We start from the raw sequence: 18,741 nt of genomic DNA, 5'->3' as shown, positions 1-18,741 counted from the left end.
GTAGATTCAGACTAGATATGTGAGGGAAATTTTTTACAATGAGGGTGGTGAAACACTGGACCAGGTTGTCCAGAGAGTTGGTAAATGCCCCATCCCTGCAAACGTTCAAGGCCAGGTTAGATGGGTCTTGTAGCAACCTGGTCTAATGGAATGTGTCCCTGCCCATGGCAGTGGGGTTGGAACTAGATAATCTTTAAAGGTCCCTTCAACCTAAATTATATGATACTATGTTTGCTCTCATGGAGAGCAAGGAAAATGAATTATTAGTGGCAATTTAGGGTAAGGATCAGTATGGTTCAATTTTCAGGCTTATGTTTGCAAAGTTTATTACAGTCCAGAATATAGGAAGTTTAAAAAGATAATTAGGAATTGTCTTAGATAGCGAGAATGTTAAGAGTTAGTAGGAGAAATAGTTGGGATGAGGAGGATGTTGGACCTCATGCTTCAAGGATTATGCTGGTTGCTTACAGATGCTTGGGTGAGACTTTGCTTAAGCCACATTGACCCCTGTCTGCACTGTGTGGGGTGGCTTGGATCATAGTTGGAGATGCTTGGGCTGAGGCAGGATCCTGGCTGGCATTTTTCATCTCTTGATAGGGCCATAGAGAAGATGTGTTTGACGGTGGGAGGTGATTTAGTTATTGGCAAAGAGAGAGAACAAAATTAGGCTGTTAGGGAGGAACTAATGGAGTTGCCAAAGAAGGTCTGCACAGGTGAATTTTGCACTTTTTTTTTTTCCTGCGTAGTTCACTCTGCTGATGAATCAGTTTGTTGTGTTTTTTCTAAAGGTACTTTCGCTTTCTCTGCTGGTACCGTACCCACTTTTCATGGAAGACCCTTCTCTGATCCCATACCTTCTGTGGGGCTTCTCACAATGCCATCCTTGTAGAGGTGGAGTAGGGCCAAGCAGAACGTCCAGGCCCCTGGCATTTGAGGTCACTCCACTTAGTTGTGTCTGCAGTGTGGTCTTTTCTCTTGTGCTGGACTAATTAGGACTGTTGATTTTTTTCTTTGAATGACAAAGCCTTTTTCAAGTGATGGATGGTCTTGACCAGATGTCCCCTGATGAGACTAAAGCTCCTTTACTATAGAACCCTTATGGAACAGCAGCTGAACCAACATCTCCAGAAGCTGATGCAGGGCTCCCCAGGAAGTATGTCAAGAGCATTGGTGCCTCCCAGGGCACATCTTTCTGGGGATTTAAAAGTTGTGGTCATGTTTGAGGCACTCTACAAATGCTGTTGTTGTTTGTGGGATGACTCCATGTCTGTTCTGAGATGCAACGAAGCAGATCATGGGAACGAAGTGAATCTGCAGGTCCCTTTTTTTTTGGTCATTTTGCCCCATCTATTGGTGAGAGGCTGTGTTCCCTTCTGGCTGAATTTTACTAGAGCATTCTAAGAAGTCTGCTTATCTGCTGCCTTCTCTGTCAGACCATGCCACCAGCAACTCCTCCTCAGTTTTATACACCGTTTTCTTCAGCTACATTTTTCCTTGCAAGTGAAATGCTAATATTAACCCATGACTGGTAACACCTGACTCTCAAAACCTGTGCTTTGTGATATTGAATGGTAACAAAGGGAAAATGCTGTCTGGCTGTTTTCTAGCTTGCATCACTTGCTCAGTTCCAATTCTTTACCTACCTTTTATGCAGGGGGGAAGGAGGCCCATGTTTGCTATTTGGATTAATTTATTTTTTAAGTACAAAACCAGCAGAACTCCCCCTGTGCTGAAAAATTAAAGTAACAAACACCTCTGCAAGTCAGGGAAGCTGTGAAGATCTGTCGAGTAGGGAAACAAATCCTCAGAAAGCCAAATTTAACCATGTGCTCAATAAGCAAAATAAATCCCTCTGCAAACGGAGTGACTGTTGAGAGAACATATTCCCTAAAAGAAACAGCTGTTGCAGGGAAATGAGAAAGAAAGAAACATTTAGGACTTTTCCAATGGGATGTGTGCAATGAAGTTTGAGTTTGTGAGGAACTTTTACTATCAACAAGGTTAATATAGAGCACTAAAACGGTGGTGCATTTGTTGTGAAACACCTGAGCCACTACTTTGTTTCACCATACTCTAAGATTCATGTTTTCACCACCCTACCCGCTCCTAAAAAAAGCCCAAATCACAAGCCAGTTCCATGCATTAGTTCTTCAGAGATCTTTTTGCACAGGTAAATTGTTCACTTTGAAACAATATTAGTTAAGATTAAATTAGCTTTGATGTTAAAACAGATCTTATTGGACAAGCTTTGTGTTGTACTTCACTATTGATGGTCTTCAGTTGCCTCATCTCTTTTCCTGGGCTGGAGGACTGGGTTTATCTTTTAGCAATAGTAATTAGTGACTTAATCAGGAGACCCTGTTCTGCTCATGAGTGTAGTTCCCTGGGATCACAGTTTGGCATCTTACTTTTTTTTAGAGTAGAAGTTAATTTAATAAAACAGGTTTTTTTGCTGTTTTAGCAGGGCTCCAATGGCACAGGGAAAAACCTGAGGCTTTTTAGCCACTACCAGTGAGTTTGATAAACTGGTTCTGCTTCCTCTCTTACAGGGACCTCCAGGGACCCCAGGCATTGCTGGACCCCCTGGACCACCTGGAGCACCAGTAAGAAAACAGGCTTGGTTTGTATTTTTGTTTTATATGAAGCAGAGGAAAAAATAGGTGGGGAAAAGTTTAGGTCACGGGTTGCAGTGGGAAGTGAGTCAGGTCATCTGGCAATGGATGTTTTATCTTATATTTTCTCACTGAAAAGCCACAGCAGGTCGCAGAGGACAACCTCTGTGCTGAACATTGAGACCATCTTGGTGCTACATGGGTCAATGTCTGCAGGACCCCCCCCCAGCAGAGATCTGACTGCCATGGAAGGGAAAATTGCTTTGAAATTAAAAGCAGCAACCTCCATTAAGATAACTGCAAAGGACAGAAATACTGGTGTTGGGTTTTTTTTTATTTTTTTTGTTCTGGTTTCATTTTGCAGGGGCTTCCAGGAGAAATTGGAGTTTCTGGTAAAACTGGACCACCGGGACCAGCTGTAAGTGTTGAGGAACTGCTTCCCTTGCCTCTATGCTCTCCGTGACTTCAGATATTTTAATTTTTGAGTCTACTTCATTTCCTGCAGTGGGCTCCAACACTGTCGTCTTTGATGCAGACATTAATTAGCCTCTGATGCCTTTTGTGAATAATATTTTTACCAGATGCAGCTCCACTATTCCTACGTACTTGGAACTATGATGTTCTCTTTTTGTCATACCTTTCAAAACTCATTTTGCATTTGGCAAGACATTATTCTTCCAAACCTGGGGTTTCCTGAATCAGGCCAAAAAATTCAACTTTAAAATCTCAGATTTAACAGAGCATAAGAATTTCTGTTGACTATAAATTTTAAAAAGGTGAATGATGCAATACTTGGTATTCTACAGTGTTTGGAGATAGACTAACACTAGGAAAAGGAACAAAACTTTTTCCCATCATTCAAAATGCATGACAGAAAGTAATTTTAATTCTTATCTGCTGAACAATTCTGTCACAGTGCATTGTATAATTTAATTTCAGGCCTCTGTGTATTGTGGAAGAAATTACCAATATTTAAAAGGAGAAATAGACTTTCAAAAATCTTTATAGGTACAGATAATAGAGACTTAAAGAGAATGATAAGTAAAACTGTAATTTTTAAGTTATTTAAAAAGCCACAGTGCATAAAAATCTCTATGATGTTGTTTCACTGTAACAACACTGACATCCTGTGGTCATTCATCAAAACTGAGATACTGGAAATAGGGCCGAGAATATACATGCATTGTAAGAACTTTTGTGTTCTTTTGAGTCGCAGCAGGGAAGAAGTCAAAACAAAATGAGTTACACTGGGCAAAAAACTGGCTTCCTGGGTAAAAAACTGACTGCATGGCCAAGCTCAGAGGGTTGTAGGGAACAGAGTTAAATTCATCCATGACCGGTCACCAGTGGTGTCCTCTGGGTTCATAGAATCATAGAATCATAGAATCATAGAATCATAGAATCCTAGGGGTTGGAAGGGACCTCGAAAGATCATCTAGTCCAACCCCCCTGCCAGAGCAGGGTCACCTAGAGCACATCACACAGGAAGGCGTCCAGGCGGGTCTTGAATGTCTCCAGAGAAGAAGACTCCACAACCTCTCTGGGCAGCCTGTTCCAGTGCTCAGTCATTCTCACAGTAAAAAAAAAATTTCTGATATTCACCTTAAACCCCCTATGCTCCAATTTGTATCCATTACTCCTTGTCCTATCACTGGCCATCACTGAAAAAAGCTTAACTCCATCTTCTTGACACTCACCCTTTACGTATTTGTAAACATTGATGAGGTCACCCCTCAGTCTCCTCTTCTCCAAGCTAAAGAGACCCAGCTCCATCAGCCTTTCCTCATAAGGGAGATGTTCCACTCCCTTAATCATCTTTGTAGCTCTGCATTGGACTCTTTCCAGCAGTTCAGTTCTGGGACCAGTCTTGTTCAATACACAATCACAGTATGGTAGGGGTTGGAAGGGACTTCTGGAGATCATCGAGTCCAACCCCCCAGCCAGAGCAGGACCACCACAGAATCTAGGACAGGTCACACAGAAACACATCCAGATGGGTCTGAAAGTCTCCAGAGAAGGAGACTCCTTCATACCTTTATCAGTGATCTGGATGAGGGGATTGGCTGCACCCTCAGTACGTTTGCAGATGATGCCAAATTGGGCAGGGATCTGGACTGGCTGGATCAATGGGCCAAGGCCAACTGTATGAGGTTCAACAAGGCCAAGTGCCAGGTCCTGCACTTGGGCCACAACAACCCCATACAACTCTACAGGGTTGGCTGGAGAGCTGCCCAGCAGAAAAGTACCTGGGGGTGTTGATCAACAGCCATCAGAAAATGAGTCAGCAGTGTGTCCAGGTGGCCAGGAAGGCCAACAGCATCTTGGACTACATCAGGAATAGTGTGACCATCAGGACTAGGGAATTTGATTTTCCACCTGTACTGGGCACTGGTGAGGTCATGCCTCAAGACCTGTGTTCAGTTCTGGGCCCCTCACTACAAGAAGGACATTGAGGTGCTGCAGCGTGTCCAGAGAAGAGCCAGCAAGCTGGTGAAAGTTCTAGGGAACACATCCTCTGAGGAAAGGCTGAGGGAACTGGGATTGTTTCGTTTGGAGAAGAGGAGGCTGAGGGGAGACCTTAGTGCTCTCCACAGCTACCTGAAAGGAGGTTGTAGTGAGGTGGGCATTGGCCTCTTCTCCCAAGTGAAGAACAATAGGACTAGAGGAAATGGCCTGAAGCTGAGCTAGGGGAGTTTAGACTAGATATTAGGAAGCATTTCTATACCAAAAGAGTAGTCAGGCACTGGAACAGGCTGCCCAGGGAGGTGGTGGAGTCACCATCGCTGGAGATACTAAAAAAAAACGTGTCAACATGGCACTTCAGGACATGCTGTAGTGGGCATGGTGGGTGTTGTTGTGTTGGTTTTTGTTTGGTGCTTTGGTGTAGTGTTTGTTTTATTTTGTTTTGTTTTGTTTTGTTTTGTTTTGTTTTGTTTTCCCCTGGGTGAATGGTTGGACTCAGTGATCTTAGAAGTCTTTTCAAGTTGCAATGATTCTGTGATTCTGTGAAAAAGCATGAGGTGGTTCATAAACATAAGTCAGTGGCAAGAGGGATGAACCAAACATGCCATGCTGAGCTTGCTGTTAATGAGATAAAGAACAGGCACTTACAGCTTATGATTTTCTCTTGTTTAGGGGTTGCCTGGCAAAGATGGATTAAATGGGCTTCCTGGGCTTCCAGGTCAAAAGGCAAGTGGCACCATGTTCACTGGTATTAAGCTACTTATCTGGGCAGCTTCTCTGGGCAAGCTTACAAGTGTAAGTGGGAAGGGGGACATGTCTCCAGGGCCAAACACCACATCAACAGTCCCCCAGCACTGAGACACTGGTGAAGCTCCAGGGCCAAGTCCACTGGTGTAGTTCCACTCTACTGAGTCATTATGAAGATGGAGCTGGTTGTAAATGCAGCAGGGGTGGGAGATCCTCTTCCTTTCTTCACCTACTGCAGCCTATTTGGCAAACACAGCTGAGCATTGCAAACAGAGAAATTTCTACTGTCATTCAGGAAAACCAGTGACACTGGCAGCTCAAGGCCAGTGTCCAAGGCACAAAGAAGAAGAACAAGGAAGTGTGGTAGGCTCCAAAGGTGTTTCCTTCTTTCTCTTTGAAGGGCTGGAAAGAAGAGGTACCATCCCCCAAAGGCTTTTGTAGATTTGCGTGGCAGAAAGGTGGTTCTTCATTGTTTCTTACTTCTTCTACAAATGGCAAATGGGGAAAAGTTGTCTCCTCTGCTGTCTCTGCAGTGGGAGAAGGGAGATAGGAGATGTAGAGGAAGGAGACACTGTGACTGACTTGCCATCACTGTGTAAATAAGTGTCAAAGAAGTATGCCGTATTTTGACTGTAGAGGCCATGGGGATTTGGGGATGATGAGACTATATTGGAATAAAGACAGCATCTCTTAAACACCTACAGCCTTGGATTGCACTGGCAGCTGTCACCTTCCCTCTGATACGTGAGCACTCTGGTCCCTACTTGGTCCAGTAACACACGGCATCTGCATTTGTCTCTCTCAACTGAGGGCACTGAGTGCTTGAGCCCAGGTCTGGCAGAGTCCCCAGCTCCCATTTATTGATGAATAAAAGTGAGGAATTTGGAGCCTACAAACAGTTTTTGAGACTAAATAAACTGTGGATTTTAACCACAGGATTGTGTAGTACTTCCTGCACTTCTCTTAATCCACTTCAGTCTCTGCTCTCCATGCTGACACCACCTGTATTGAAAGGCCACTTCCAAAGGATTTACCTAAGAGGCCCAGTGGCCATGGTCCCAATCTCCCCATTATTTATTTTTCTTAAGAAAAACAATGCAGACTTTCTAACTACATATGGTTTCAAGAAAATGAACAGAGAGGTTTTGTGGCTTTTTTTTTTTTTTTTAAGGTAATTGACTATAAACATCTTTAATGTAATAGTGGTTGACTTCATGTTATTCCAGAAATATTCCAGTAGGGTGACTGGTGCTGGAGATGTGATTGCAAACAGTGCTAGAATGGAAAAACATTCCAGGAATCATATTCTCCTAAGGCTCCATTTATGTCCTGAGGCTGATACTGAGGATCTGAGTCAAAATGTTCCTTGTCATTGCCTGCAAACATTCTGCAGTGCCAGATGAGGTTGTATATTAACTTCTTGTGTTCCCTGCAGGGTGAACGAGGGGAGAAGGGTGAGGAAGGCTTTCCTGGAAAAGCTGGCCCTAAGGTAAGGAATTTCACTTCATAGTTTCTCATAGCCATTGAGTCAATTGAGGTGTGATTTTGGAAGGTCTTATACAGAAGTCAGGAGAGTAAGATTCCTTTAAAGTTGGAGACATAAGAGGATGAGCAGGTGCAGCTCACCACCTCTCAAAGTTCATGATGTTCCAAAATACCAAACCCTGTTTCCTGCTGCTCTCCCAAGTCTCCAAGCAAGTGAGATCTGTGCTGTCCCTTATGTTGACTCCCTGTGGTCTGGGTTCCCAAGCCATCAAGAAGACAATTTCAGTGCCTTATGGGAAGAAGATGGAACAACACAGGGCAGGACAATAAGGGACACACTTTACTAATGAGAAAGTGTTCTTCCAAAAGTGTCAGGTCTTTGCAATTTTGACATTTTGCTTTTGTTTTTCCAGGGTGAACCAGGGAGCCGTGGCCAACCTGGTGAGCAGGTGAGCAGGAAAAATATTCTTAGTAGCAAGGCCTTTCTGTCAGAGTGATATGAAGTGACCACCTGCAATAAAAAAGCTATTTGCTGATAACAAGATATGTGCATACCATTTGCATCTGAAACTTAAGATGCAAGACATGAGTGGGTAAAACACATGGTTGGACCGAGCAATGCAAAAATTCCAGAACAAAAACATGCTAAATCCAAGTTTTAATTGTATCCTGGAAAATACAATCATGATGTTCCTGGTGGATAGGGAAGAAAAGGAAGGCAGAGTGGCTTAAAAGTTCTTGCTTTTCTTTCACACCTCATCCCCCTCTACATGTCTCTTGTGAGACCCACCTGCAGTGCTGTGTCCAGTTCTGGAGCCCTCAACATAAGAAGGACACAGAGCTCCTGTAGCGAGTCCAGAGGAGGGACATGAGGATGATCAGAGGGCTGGAGCTCCTCTGCTTTGAGGACAGGCTGAGGGAGTTGGGTCTGTTCAGCCTGGAGAAGAGAAGGCTCCAGGGAGAACTTCTAGTGGCCTTCCGGTATCTGAAGAGGCTACAGGAAAGCTGGGGAGGGACTTTTTACAAGGGTTTGTTGTGGTAGGGCAAGGGGGAATGTTTTTGAACAGGAAGATGGTAGATTGAGGTTAGACATTAATAAGAAATTATTTAGTGTGAGGGTGAGACACTGGAAGAGATTGCCCAGGGAAGTTGTGGAAGCTCCATCCCTGGAAGTGTTCAAGGGCAGGTTGATTTGTGCTTGGAGTGTTTGTTGCAGTGTTTGTAGCATTTAGTGCATTTGGTTGCTGTTCATGACTGAGTTTGTGGCACTGCACTACAAATGCAGATAGCAGAATAACTACAGATAGGACACCATGTGGTTATTTTCAGATAACAAACTCGGTCAACCAGGAGCTAAACCGAACAATACTTGATGTATTTAGAACAAACCACATGACACAGAGATCATAATTACTCCAATTGCAAGTATTATAAAGCAGAAAATAAAATACAATGTTCAAACTGAAATAAATCCAAATATACTATAATGCATCTGTAAAATCCTACATCTGTTTGCCAGGTAACATCTGTATCATTCAGATGAATACAGCTCAGGTTTTGCATTTCCACAGTACACCAGATCATTAAATATGAAAATAAGTTAGGTCTAATTTTTTTTTAGCTGCTTTTACTTGCTGGCTTAGTCCTGCTACTGACCAGCATGCAGAAAACATGCCCTAAATTCCACCCTGTCAGTTAACAGCCAAAAAAGAGAGGTTTTAGCTGTTATTTGAAGTAATGATTTTCCAAAATAGAAAAAATTATTTGATAATCAGAATAATCCCATTCTCTCCCAGCAAACTACATCTATAATCAAAGCCATGAAAAAGCTGAGGCAAGTTCTGGCCTGTAGCACAGAGCATGTGTATCATGTTATGACTGGGCAGCAAGAAGAAACCATCTGCAGTCATGAGTTCTGGACAGTTCAGCCTGGTATCAGACACACAAAGAGAGAGTTAAATCAAGGTTTCATCCTCCCCAGCCAAAGGGTACTGTGACTAAATTCACTGTGGCCTACCCTGAGGACCAGACTTGATGCATTTTTAACTGACTAATGAGTGAGACAGGAGTTTGGCCCACCATTCTGCCTCTTCATTCTTAAATGCATTTGAGAGGAACAGGATTTATTACTAGAAGCCATGATTGATGCCTCTTCCTGGAAGATGCACATGTTTTTGTCTTACTTTCAGGGTGAAGCAGGTCTTCCTGGTCTTCGGGGTTTACCTGGATTGAGAGGAGAAAAAGGAGACCAGGTGAGTGACTCTGAGCCACAGCTTGGGGTTGTTTTTTTTACCATTTGGTGCCAGGAGAACTTATCGAGTGTTCCTTGGTGATATTCTCTCTCGGTGTGATTGCTGTGGTGAGCAGCTGGTTGGTGTCCAACAAAGTCACCAATTACCCCTTCCAAAAATGAACTTTACTGCCTGGTGACTGTTCCTAATTGCAGTGGAGGTGCTAATGAATGGTGTCTACCTAAATGCAGAAGGTTATGACTGGTGCCATGCGGTTTGTGAGGCTGTAGAAGAGGGTCAATGCTCTTTTGGCCTCAATTTCAGAAATACCTGCCTGATATAAGGACATAAAAAAAAATAATAACAACAACAAAAAATCACAGATCACACTTGTCACTGATCCCTGGAGAAGACCCCAGATGCCTGGATCATTTTATGATGGCCTGTCTTCTACCCAAGTCCTGGTGTCTATTGCTTCCCCTGGCTAGCTCCAGACCTCCAGATGCATCTACATACTGGGAAATTATTGGATCAGGGGCCTGACAGTAAATTTTGCTGTGTAAATGAGGCCTGTACTCCTGATAACCAATGACATGCTTGAAGGTGATCAAGAAGGATCTAAATTCAACCAAGGTCTTATAGTTCAGTTTGCTGTATTATAGGTATTGTATAGTGTATAGATGATATATATTCTCTCTTTATATAAAATCATAGGAATGTAGGTCAGATAGCTCCTATTTGAAAGCAAGTTAATCATAGGAATGTAGGTCAGATAGCTCCTATTTGAAAGCAAGTTAAATAAATTTTGTGAGTTCATTTTGGGGGGTACTCGTATCATCCTTGCTAAGCATCTCACATGCAGATGACCAGGTTACCTGGGCAAAGTAGAGAGGTCAGCACCAGTGAATGGATCATCCAGAAATCTTGTATATAAACAAAACTGGTAATATAAATGTCCACTTTGGATCTGAACTCCTGTTTTGGTGCCTCTATTGTACAAATAGAAAAAGAATCAAGATTTTAAAATTTCATCAGGCAGTAGGATCTTCTACATGTGAGTTATTTTAGGTTTGGTGATTTCCTTTCTGTGAACTTAATTGCTATTCATTGATTTTTGAAAAGTTAATTCCTTGCACTACATCTTGGAGGACAGGTAAGATCAACTGAAAATGTAAAATATTCCAGTGGGATTGGTGCAATCAGATCAAAATGTGTATTTCCTGCTTTCCTTCCCTATTTTTAGGGAGAAAAAGGAATAGATGGTCTCCCAGGACTGAAAGGTGAAAGAGGAGAAAAGGTAAGTCATGAAAAAAACCATTCTCCTCCTTAGGCAAGAGGCAAAAAAAGACAAGGAGGCAGATACAAGTTATAGAGGAGGATTTCCAAGGAAGGTTAGAAACAATGGAAGACTTTTAGCTGAACTTTACAGAGAAGCAACAGAAAATGCCATGTATGAGATGCAGACAATAATTTCATGAGTAATGCAAGAAATAGTAAACAGCTGGTGAAATCTAAGGACAGTTTCTTTAATTTGAGGAAACTTTTCTTTGTTTTAGAATTGGCTGATATAAATGAGCCTGGAATTAAATTCTAAAGAAGTTTTTGTGCCTGCCTATGTTGTGCTAGAATAATATGTTATGGAGTAGTCTGGGTTTCTGCCAACACAATGCTATTAATTTCAGTGAAAATGAGAAAACTAGACAAAGGTGATGTCCACCAAATTTATGTTCACCCCCTGTGAACATGAAGGTGAAGATGAAGCACTGGCCTTGCAGATTCTTATGGTTTTGTAGTGAAAAGCTTGCCCTCATTATAGTGGCAATAGCCATCAGGAAATGGATACCACTTTGTTCTTCTTAGGATACATCAGCTCTCAGTTTACTAGTGACTTTCACCTTCTATCAAGGGGCTGATTCTTTCATGGGTGGTCAAATGACCTCTCCAATGAAGCACCAGAATCTCCTGTGTCTGGGAGCTTAACAAATGTTGTTTGCACTTCTTGGCTTGGAAGTGTCAGGGGGACTGACAGGAACACAATAGCAGCTAAGCCATCTGCACTAAAACTCTCATTAAATACTGCAGCAACAGTATAGTTTTAACTAAACAATTAGAGGGTGAATTTTGATTTAGAAACTTACATTTTTTTTAATGTAAAACAGATAATTTTTTCCATCCACAAAAGACATTCAGCTAAAAGATGTTTTTCAATAGAGAACTCCGATCCACTTTAACTCAAAATGCAAATTAAGCTCCATATCACTCCTACACTGGATGGGGTAACATGAGAAATTCACTGCCCTGTGAAGTCAGGTCACTGATAAAGTCAGAAAGTGATAAAGACAACAAAATGGGAATCCTGCATGCAGCAAAGCAAGGGCAGCAGAAATTCTGGCCAGAGCCAAGATGTAAATTCTGCCCATCAGAGAAGTGCTATGGGATTGTCAGTGTCACTGAGCTGACACGTTACCATTGAGTGACATCTCATCTGGTCATGATGCATCTTTTAACTGATCATGTTGAATTTCATTTAGGCAGCTTTTGATATCCCTCCTTATGTTTTTCTCCTCTCTTTAGGGTGACATGGGTTCCCCTGGACCACCAGGCTTACCTGGAACAGTAAGTAAGATTGTGTTCTGTGCTATAACATTATTCAAAGCATCATCACACTTCCTCCACACTAATTCATCAGAAGCAAAGCTTCTCAGGATCTTTGCTTCTTTGCAGAATGTTTAAGACCACTTTACTCTAAGATGAACTCCCTTTGCTTCAGAGGAGCAGTATCCAGTTGTGTTTGGTCTTTATTTTTGGAGGAGGTTGTGCCCTCCTCTGCCTCTTTGCAAACAGTATTTTTTGTGTGCCCTTACCTTGTGGTAGCACTTAAATTGAATTTGTGATTTTTTTTAGCAGCTGTGGGAGCTGCCTGAAGAAGGTCATGGCTGCAAACAGGGAGTAGGTTCATACAGATTTTCCAAGGAAAGCTAGATTTTTCCCACTGGGATCTCAGAATAAGACTCACTCTCAACAGGTATCAGTGAGCAGCAGCTTGTCTTCTTGGGGAAAGATTCACCTTTTTCCAGTAACAGCAGAGGGTTCCACTTCTCACAGACATGAACTTCTGGGTAAAGGATTCAGCTTCATTGGTGCTGTAGCCTCCCAGAGCCTCCATGATGTACAGTCCCACACTGGGCTGTAACCCCAGGAAGATCCCCTCATCCCAGAACTCACTCAGGGTTCAGCTCTGGATCCAGCACACAAATCAGTAACCCTGCTGCTGATTAAAAAAATATGCTTCAAAATAAAAAAAAGACCAAGAAAATGTCAGTCCATTGTTTTAAAAATGAGTCTACAAAAGTACTTTTGGGAGCTTGAGCATAATTACAGTGAAGTTCACTGGCAATTAAACCAGCATCCACTGAATGTAAATATATAAACCTGAGTTCCCTCTAGCAAAATCCGAGTAAGCAGCTTGGAGTAAACATTAGGAGTGGCCTGACATTGCAACAGGAGGGCTGATGCCAGTCACAGATCCTCCAAAACATGGCAGATATCCCCTGGTCAGCTTTGCTCACCACAGCTGGTTACATCTGCCACGTTCACAGGTTATGAAGAGAATTTGAGTCAAGGCCTGTTGGTGAAAAGCAAGTGCCCACAGACCTTCATGCAGTAACAGAGGAGGGATTATAATTTGTTTCCTGCCATCAGTTGGGTCTTCTTAGTCTGTGCCAAGCTGTGCTTCATGGTATCGTGTGGAAAGACTCCATGTGTGTCACATAAGAATGATTCAGTCAGAACATCAAGGATAAATCTGTCTTAGTAAAGGTAGAGAAGGCAGCTTGCAAACACAATACAAGATACAGAGAAGATATGTCCAGCTGCTCAAGCTTCCTGTGTTTGTAGGGAGAAATATTTTCTATTTGAGCTGTGAAAGTGGGTGATGATTTCTACACTTCCACATGTCATCAAGGACTACATTTTTCTTGCTTATTGTATCACTTTTGATAAATGATACTGCCTCTCTCTACAAAACCTGATCCTTTTTTGATTGCTAGTCCTTCAAGATGACTATGTAATCCCCAGGACAACTATGTTGAGTTGTAAATGGTTTGTACTTGGTGCTAAGCAGAGAGACAACACACCAAGCACAGCCATGGAGTAGGGAAATTTAATAATAGTGAGGATGGCTCCAAGTGGGAAAGTAACTTGGAGATTGCTAATAGTTCAAGGTTAAGCTTGTTTAATTGTCCATAGCAGTGAGACATACAGGTTGCTTTTGAGTTCCTGTTCATATTTCAGATGTTCTAGGAAATGTCTGATATGTGTGGGCTTTTTTCCAAACAGCCAGATGTTACAATGAGCTGCCCATTTATAAACCTGCTGATGGATTTATGGAATGTGTAATCTGTAATGACGAGGAGAATACATAAGTTATTGCATTTCAAGGAAAATTGGCAATGCTTCTTTTAACAATCCTGCCTCTCTTCCAGACAGCCTTCTTCACCCCACACCCTAGGATTCCTGTAAGTAACATCTCTAACAAACATGACCTCTGGCTCATTGCCTCTTGTATCTGGTGGGCACACAGCACCTTGGTATTTTCCATGTTATTTAAATGCTTTCGGTAAAGAACTCAGCTTGAGTCTGGTTCACCAGTGTAACCAGTCATGATGTCCACAACTGTCCTGGTTACAGCAGCATCCAAGCCAGCTGTGGCCGGGACATAGCTGTGTGCTGCCCCAGCCTCTTAAATGCAGTTTAAAATGAAGTTTTATTTCCCACTTGCAGCTCATAGTGGGAAATATCTGGCATTACCTAGGATCACACCATTGGAATGTGAATAAGCTTGTTAAGGATCAGGAGGCTTTACAGCATGGATAAATGGCAGAGGTAGGCTGGAAGAGTGCTACTAAAAAAGAAAGTCCATATGCCAGGTTCTTCAGAAGCTGAGGAAGGAAATTTTGATTTCTTTGGGACTCTTTTTCCCCTTGGCTCATAGTTTGTTAATGTATATACTAAGGAAATAGACAGAATAATGACATCTTATGTAGTCCTTGCAGTACTACAGTCACAGAAGGAGTTATCTCATTTGCTTGAAGTTTGTTACTCTTGTAAATGAGCTGTTAGACAGTAAAGAATAAAAGACCTGAAGTGTGCCAGAAGGTCAGGTCGCTGGGATCTCTCCATGTGCAAGATGAATGAGGTGATGCTTTCTGTAGCACAGGGCAGCATGTGGTATTGCAAGGTGTGAGAGGAGAAGAGGAGGGAAGAATAATGGGTAATAGATACCTTTGATTTACAGCTTTACAGATTAAGGCGTCAGGAGGTAGTGCTAAGCCTTAGCAGGGTGTGGGTAATGATATAGAGGCTGCAGGACCTGCAGGGTGCTGAAAGATAATAGATTGGTTTGGATTGGAAGGCACCTTAAAGATCATCTAGTTCCAACCCCCCTGCATGGGCAGAGACACCTCCTACTCATCCAAGCCTCATCCAGCCTGGCCTTGAACACTTACAGGGATGGGGCTTCCACAACTTCCCTGAGCAGCCTGTTCCAGTCTCTCACCACCCTCACAGTGAAGAATTTCTTCCTAATGTCTACCATAACTTTCTCCTCTTCCAGCTTGAAGCTGTTGCCCTTGTCCTGTGCCTACTGCCCTTACAAAGATGTCACACACTCTCCAAAACACAGTACTTGCCATTGCTTTCCATTGACTATATGTGGCACAGTAACAGGGAGCAACTTACAGAGGTGGAGACAGGATCACAGCCTGGATAGAAGGCAGCAACATTACTCTGTTTACTTATTATCAGTTAAAGTCAATTTCATTTAAAACACACCTTGGTGGTTGTCAGAAATGGAAAGTCTCTGACCAAGTGAGTCTGAGTTCCCATTTCCCCACCATTGGGTGTTTTGGGTGCAGCCTGTGCTGGGAGCTCTGCAGCAACTCACTGATGCAGCAGGGCAGTAGAAGGGGGGTCTGCTTCTTCCATGGGGTGCAGGGAACTTTTGCATGTTTGTTTGGGCCAGTGAGTTAAAATCATTAAATTTTTCTTGGAGATGAGGTGTGTGAGGACCACAGTGGTCAGGTGTGATGGCTGGGTAGAGGCAAAAGTGGGAGATGACTCCTCCCTTGGCCTTCTACCTCCCACTGCAGCTGGGCACAGCTGAGTCCCCACTAGCTTTGCTGCCCCTCAAGTGGCACAGAAATGACTGATGAGTTAATGGAGCCTCCAGGGGGACACTGCTAAGAGCAGTGGAAGCTGTAAACATGGATCTGGCCCAGGTTGGCAGCAGCTGTTTTCTGTCACCACATCATTTCTTATCATTGAGCTGTAGGAAAGAAGGGGATGGCAGTGGATTAAGTCCAGCTGCCAGGGACAGAGGTCTCCACAATGTGCAGCACTAGCAGATCGTGTTAATGGTCTCGGCAGACAGTCATGAGTTCAGCAAATTTGGAAAGACTCATAAGCAGATTTGCTGGCAGGTTGGGTTAAGAAGTGCAGTCTCTACCCATGTTTAGAATCATAGAAGTATTTTTGCTGAAGAAGACCTTTAAGATAATCAAGTCCAACTATTAACCTAGCACACTCCCTTGTCCCTAAGTACCGTATTTGTGGCTGTGCAAGGACATTAGACCAGAATTTTGCTGGTTTTGCATTACTCTGGAAGTCAAGGATGGGATAAAAAATGGGTGAAAGGAGAATATTAAAACAGCTTTCTCCTTTTGTCTGTTGAGTTACTTCTTACTTACTTCTTGCTTCTTACTTGTTATAGGCTGCCCAGGGTGGTGGTTGAGTCTCCATCCCTGGAAGTGTTTAAGAGACCTTTAGATGTTGTGCTTAGGAGCATGGTTTAAGCATTTGACTTGGTACAGTGAGGTTAATGGTTAGTAGAGATAGGTTGTGGTTGACCTCCATGATCTTAAAGGTCTTTTTCAACCAGAATGATTCTGTAATTCTTCCCTTTGCAGTCTTGTTTTCACTGGTAATACATGCCCATGTTCCCACCCAGTAACACCATCCCTGCCTACAGATTTAGTGCCGTGTGTCCGTGCTTTGTTGCTCTACTCTCTCAAAAGGGTTTTGGAGCTTGAAATGTCCTTACCCAAACCAACTTCCAGGCAAAACTATACAGGTTTGTTGCAGAGGACCCTTTGCTTGAACTTTAGGTGGTCCCGTTATCTTTCTGAAGGCCACTAGATGGCACAAGGGACTGCCTGATTAAAAGTTGCTCCAACTTGGTGCTACTTGTAGAGTAAAATTCCTCCTATTATTTATCAGAGATGATAATATTTATTCATCCTGCATAATAAATACGGACACGAGTAATATTTATGCAGTTACATTTATTTTGTCTGTTAGAGAATCATTTGCAAATGGACTTTGAATTCCCAGGTGTTGCAGAAATGATTAGTAAATAGCTGATGCGAATAAAATTCAAGCTGATTTGTCTTGGGCTCTGCATTTTGACTGATCAATATTCCTTGTGTGAGTGTGTGCCTTTAATCACTGATGTTCTTCCTCTTCCTTGATTGCATAATTGAAACACCTTGTATGATAAATAATGAATAAGTAATTACTGCTGTTGCCTGAATACAGATGTTCATATAAATATCCAAATGTGAGTATTCATGTACTGCCTGTTTTGCTCCAGCTTGTTCCATAAATGTGTGCTGTTCCTTTTCAATTTATAATAAGCAGAAAATATGGACTTATTGATTATTATTCTAAAGCTCAGAACAAAGCTGATGAACTTCTGTCTGAAAGCATCTCCAGTTTACTGTAAGGAGAAAGAACAGGAATAAATTAATCCTATTAGTCAGTGATGGTGGTGCATGAAATAATGTATTGACATTGCAAGAGGGAGGGGGAGTTGCAGGAATGTATGGAGATGTTAGCAGAACTAGAGATGAGGAAAAGCTGGGTACATCCCTGGAAAGATGTACAAGCTCAAGATGAAACCCTGAACATCCCTCTCTTATAGGTGGAGTAGGGACCTGTCTGTACGTGGCATAATTTCCTCAGCTGTAGGATGACTTTAGGAGTTGGACTAGATGATCTTTAAAGGTCCCTTCCAACCCAAAACATTCTGTGATTGATTCTGTGACTTTAGGCCAGTTGTCCTACAGACAGGCAGTGCAGTGGTGCTGGTGCTTTTGCTCTGGGTCATGTTGTCTGGCCTTGTAAGTCACTGAAGCTGAAATGCTCGAGTTTTGGAATGGTGAATTCTTTAACTACTATTCTTTCTGAGGGAAAACTGCTCTCTCTTTGAATTGAATATCTTTGCAATTGGCATCATAACAGTTTCAGAAGTCTAGACAAAGGTCTCCAAATCTTTGTATGTGACATAGATAATTTTAATTCACTGTCCTCAAAGTCCCTTGAGGAAGCTGCTCTGTGTCAGAAATGGACAACTGATTGAAAGAGCTCTCTTACCAAACAGGACTAGTGTGACTTCCAGCCATGAAAAGAGCTTTTATTTCTCTCTTTCTCTTTTTGATTTACATCAGGGTGAACCTGGACCAAAAGGAGAGAAAGGAGATCGAGGAACGAGTGGAGAACCTGTAAGCACAGCCAAGTGTTTCTTCAGTTGGTTTTGAACTTTAGCAGGGGGAGGACATGAGAGCTGTCTGTTTCTGAGGGACAGGGTAACTGTACAGGAAGCTAGATGACTACATGAAATTAAGCACTTAATTTATATCTCTGGGCCTTAGTGGCTCAGAAGAGGACTAAGGGGTTTGCCAGAGTTTGGCTGACAGCAAGACTGTGCAGGGTTTATTTTTAAGGGCTTTTGAAGTGATGTGGCTCAGGTAAACTGTGTATTTGACTTCTCCATTTGTATTCTGCCTTGCACTTCTTCTGGATGGAGCCCTCAAGAGAGACAGTCTTGTACAGTCATAGCCACTGTAAAAAACATCCTTTCTTCTCTCAGTGAGAAAAAGGAGAAACATCTCCTTTTGCTCAGGAGGAAAAATGAGAAATTTCCTTTAGCTCCTTCACATCTCCCTCTGTTTTTGCAGGGATTACCTGGGGTCCCAGGTGAACAGGGTGTGCCAGGACCTGCAGGACTACCGGTAAGAGGGCCCAGCCTTGAAGAATATCTTTTACATCATCAGAGAAGGGTGCTTTCAAGGTCTATATCACTGTAAATATCTCTTCCCCTATACGCCAACACCAACAGCCCATTTCTTCCTTGTTGTAAAATCAGG

General features: G+C 42.6%; 1 protein-coding gene across 1 annotated transcript in view; it reads left to right on the top strand.

Annotated features, from left to right (window-relative positions):
* COL22A1 (collagen type XXII alpha 1 chain) overlaps positions 1 to 18,741 on the top strand; it is a 218,528-nt gene that overhangs the window by 155,873 nt on the left and 43,914 nt on the right. Inside the window, exons 25-35 of the mRNA XM_051612195.1 lie at positions 2,550 to 2,603; positions 2,977 to 3,030; positions 5,748 to 5,801; positions 7,258 to 7,311; positions 7,721 to 7,756; positions 9,497 to 9,559; positions 10,782 to 10,835; positions 12,113 to 12,154; positions 14,023 to 14,055; positions 18,043 to 18,096; positions 18,553 to 18,606. Of these exons, the coding sequence (XP_051468155.1) occupies positions 2,550 to 2,603; positions 2,977 to 3,030; positions 5,748 to 5,801; positions 7,258 to 7,311; positions 7,721 to 7,756; positions 9,497 to 9,559; positions 10,782 to 10,835; positions 12,113 to 12,154; positions 14,023 to 14,055; positions 18,043 to 18,096; positions 18,553 to 18,606 (552 nt within the window). The remainder of the gene's footprint in view (positions 1 to 2,549; positions 2,604 to 2,976; positions 3,031 to 5,747; positions 5,802 to 7,257; positions 7,312 to 7,720; positions 7,757 to 9,496; positions 9,560 to 10,781; positions 10,836 to 12,112; positions 12,155 to 14,022; positions 14,056 to 18,042; positions 18,097 to 18,552; positions 18,607 to 18,741) is intronic.

Source organism: Apus apus, chromosome 2 (assembly GCF_020740795.1).
Source record: "Apus apus isolate bApuApu2 chromosome 2, bApuApu2.pri.cur, whole genome shotgun sequence".
NCBI classification, from domain to species: Eukaryota; Metazoa; Chordata; class Aves; order Apodiformes; family Apodidae; genus Apus; species Apus apus.
The sequence above is the reverse complement of the archived record's forward strand: the minus strand, read 5'-3'. Positions and strand labels throughout refer to the sequence as shown.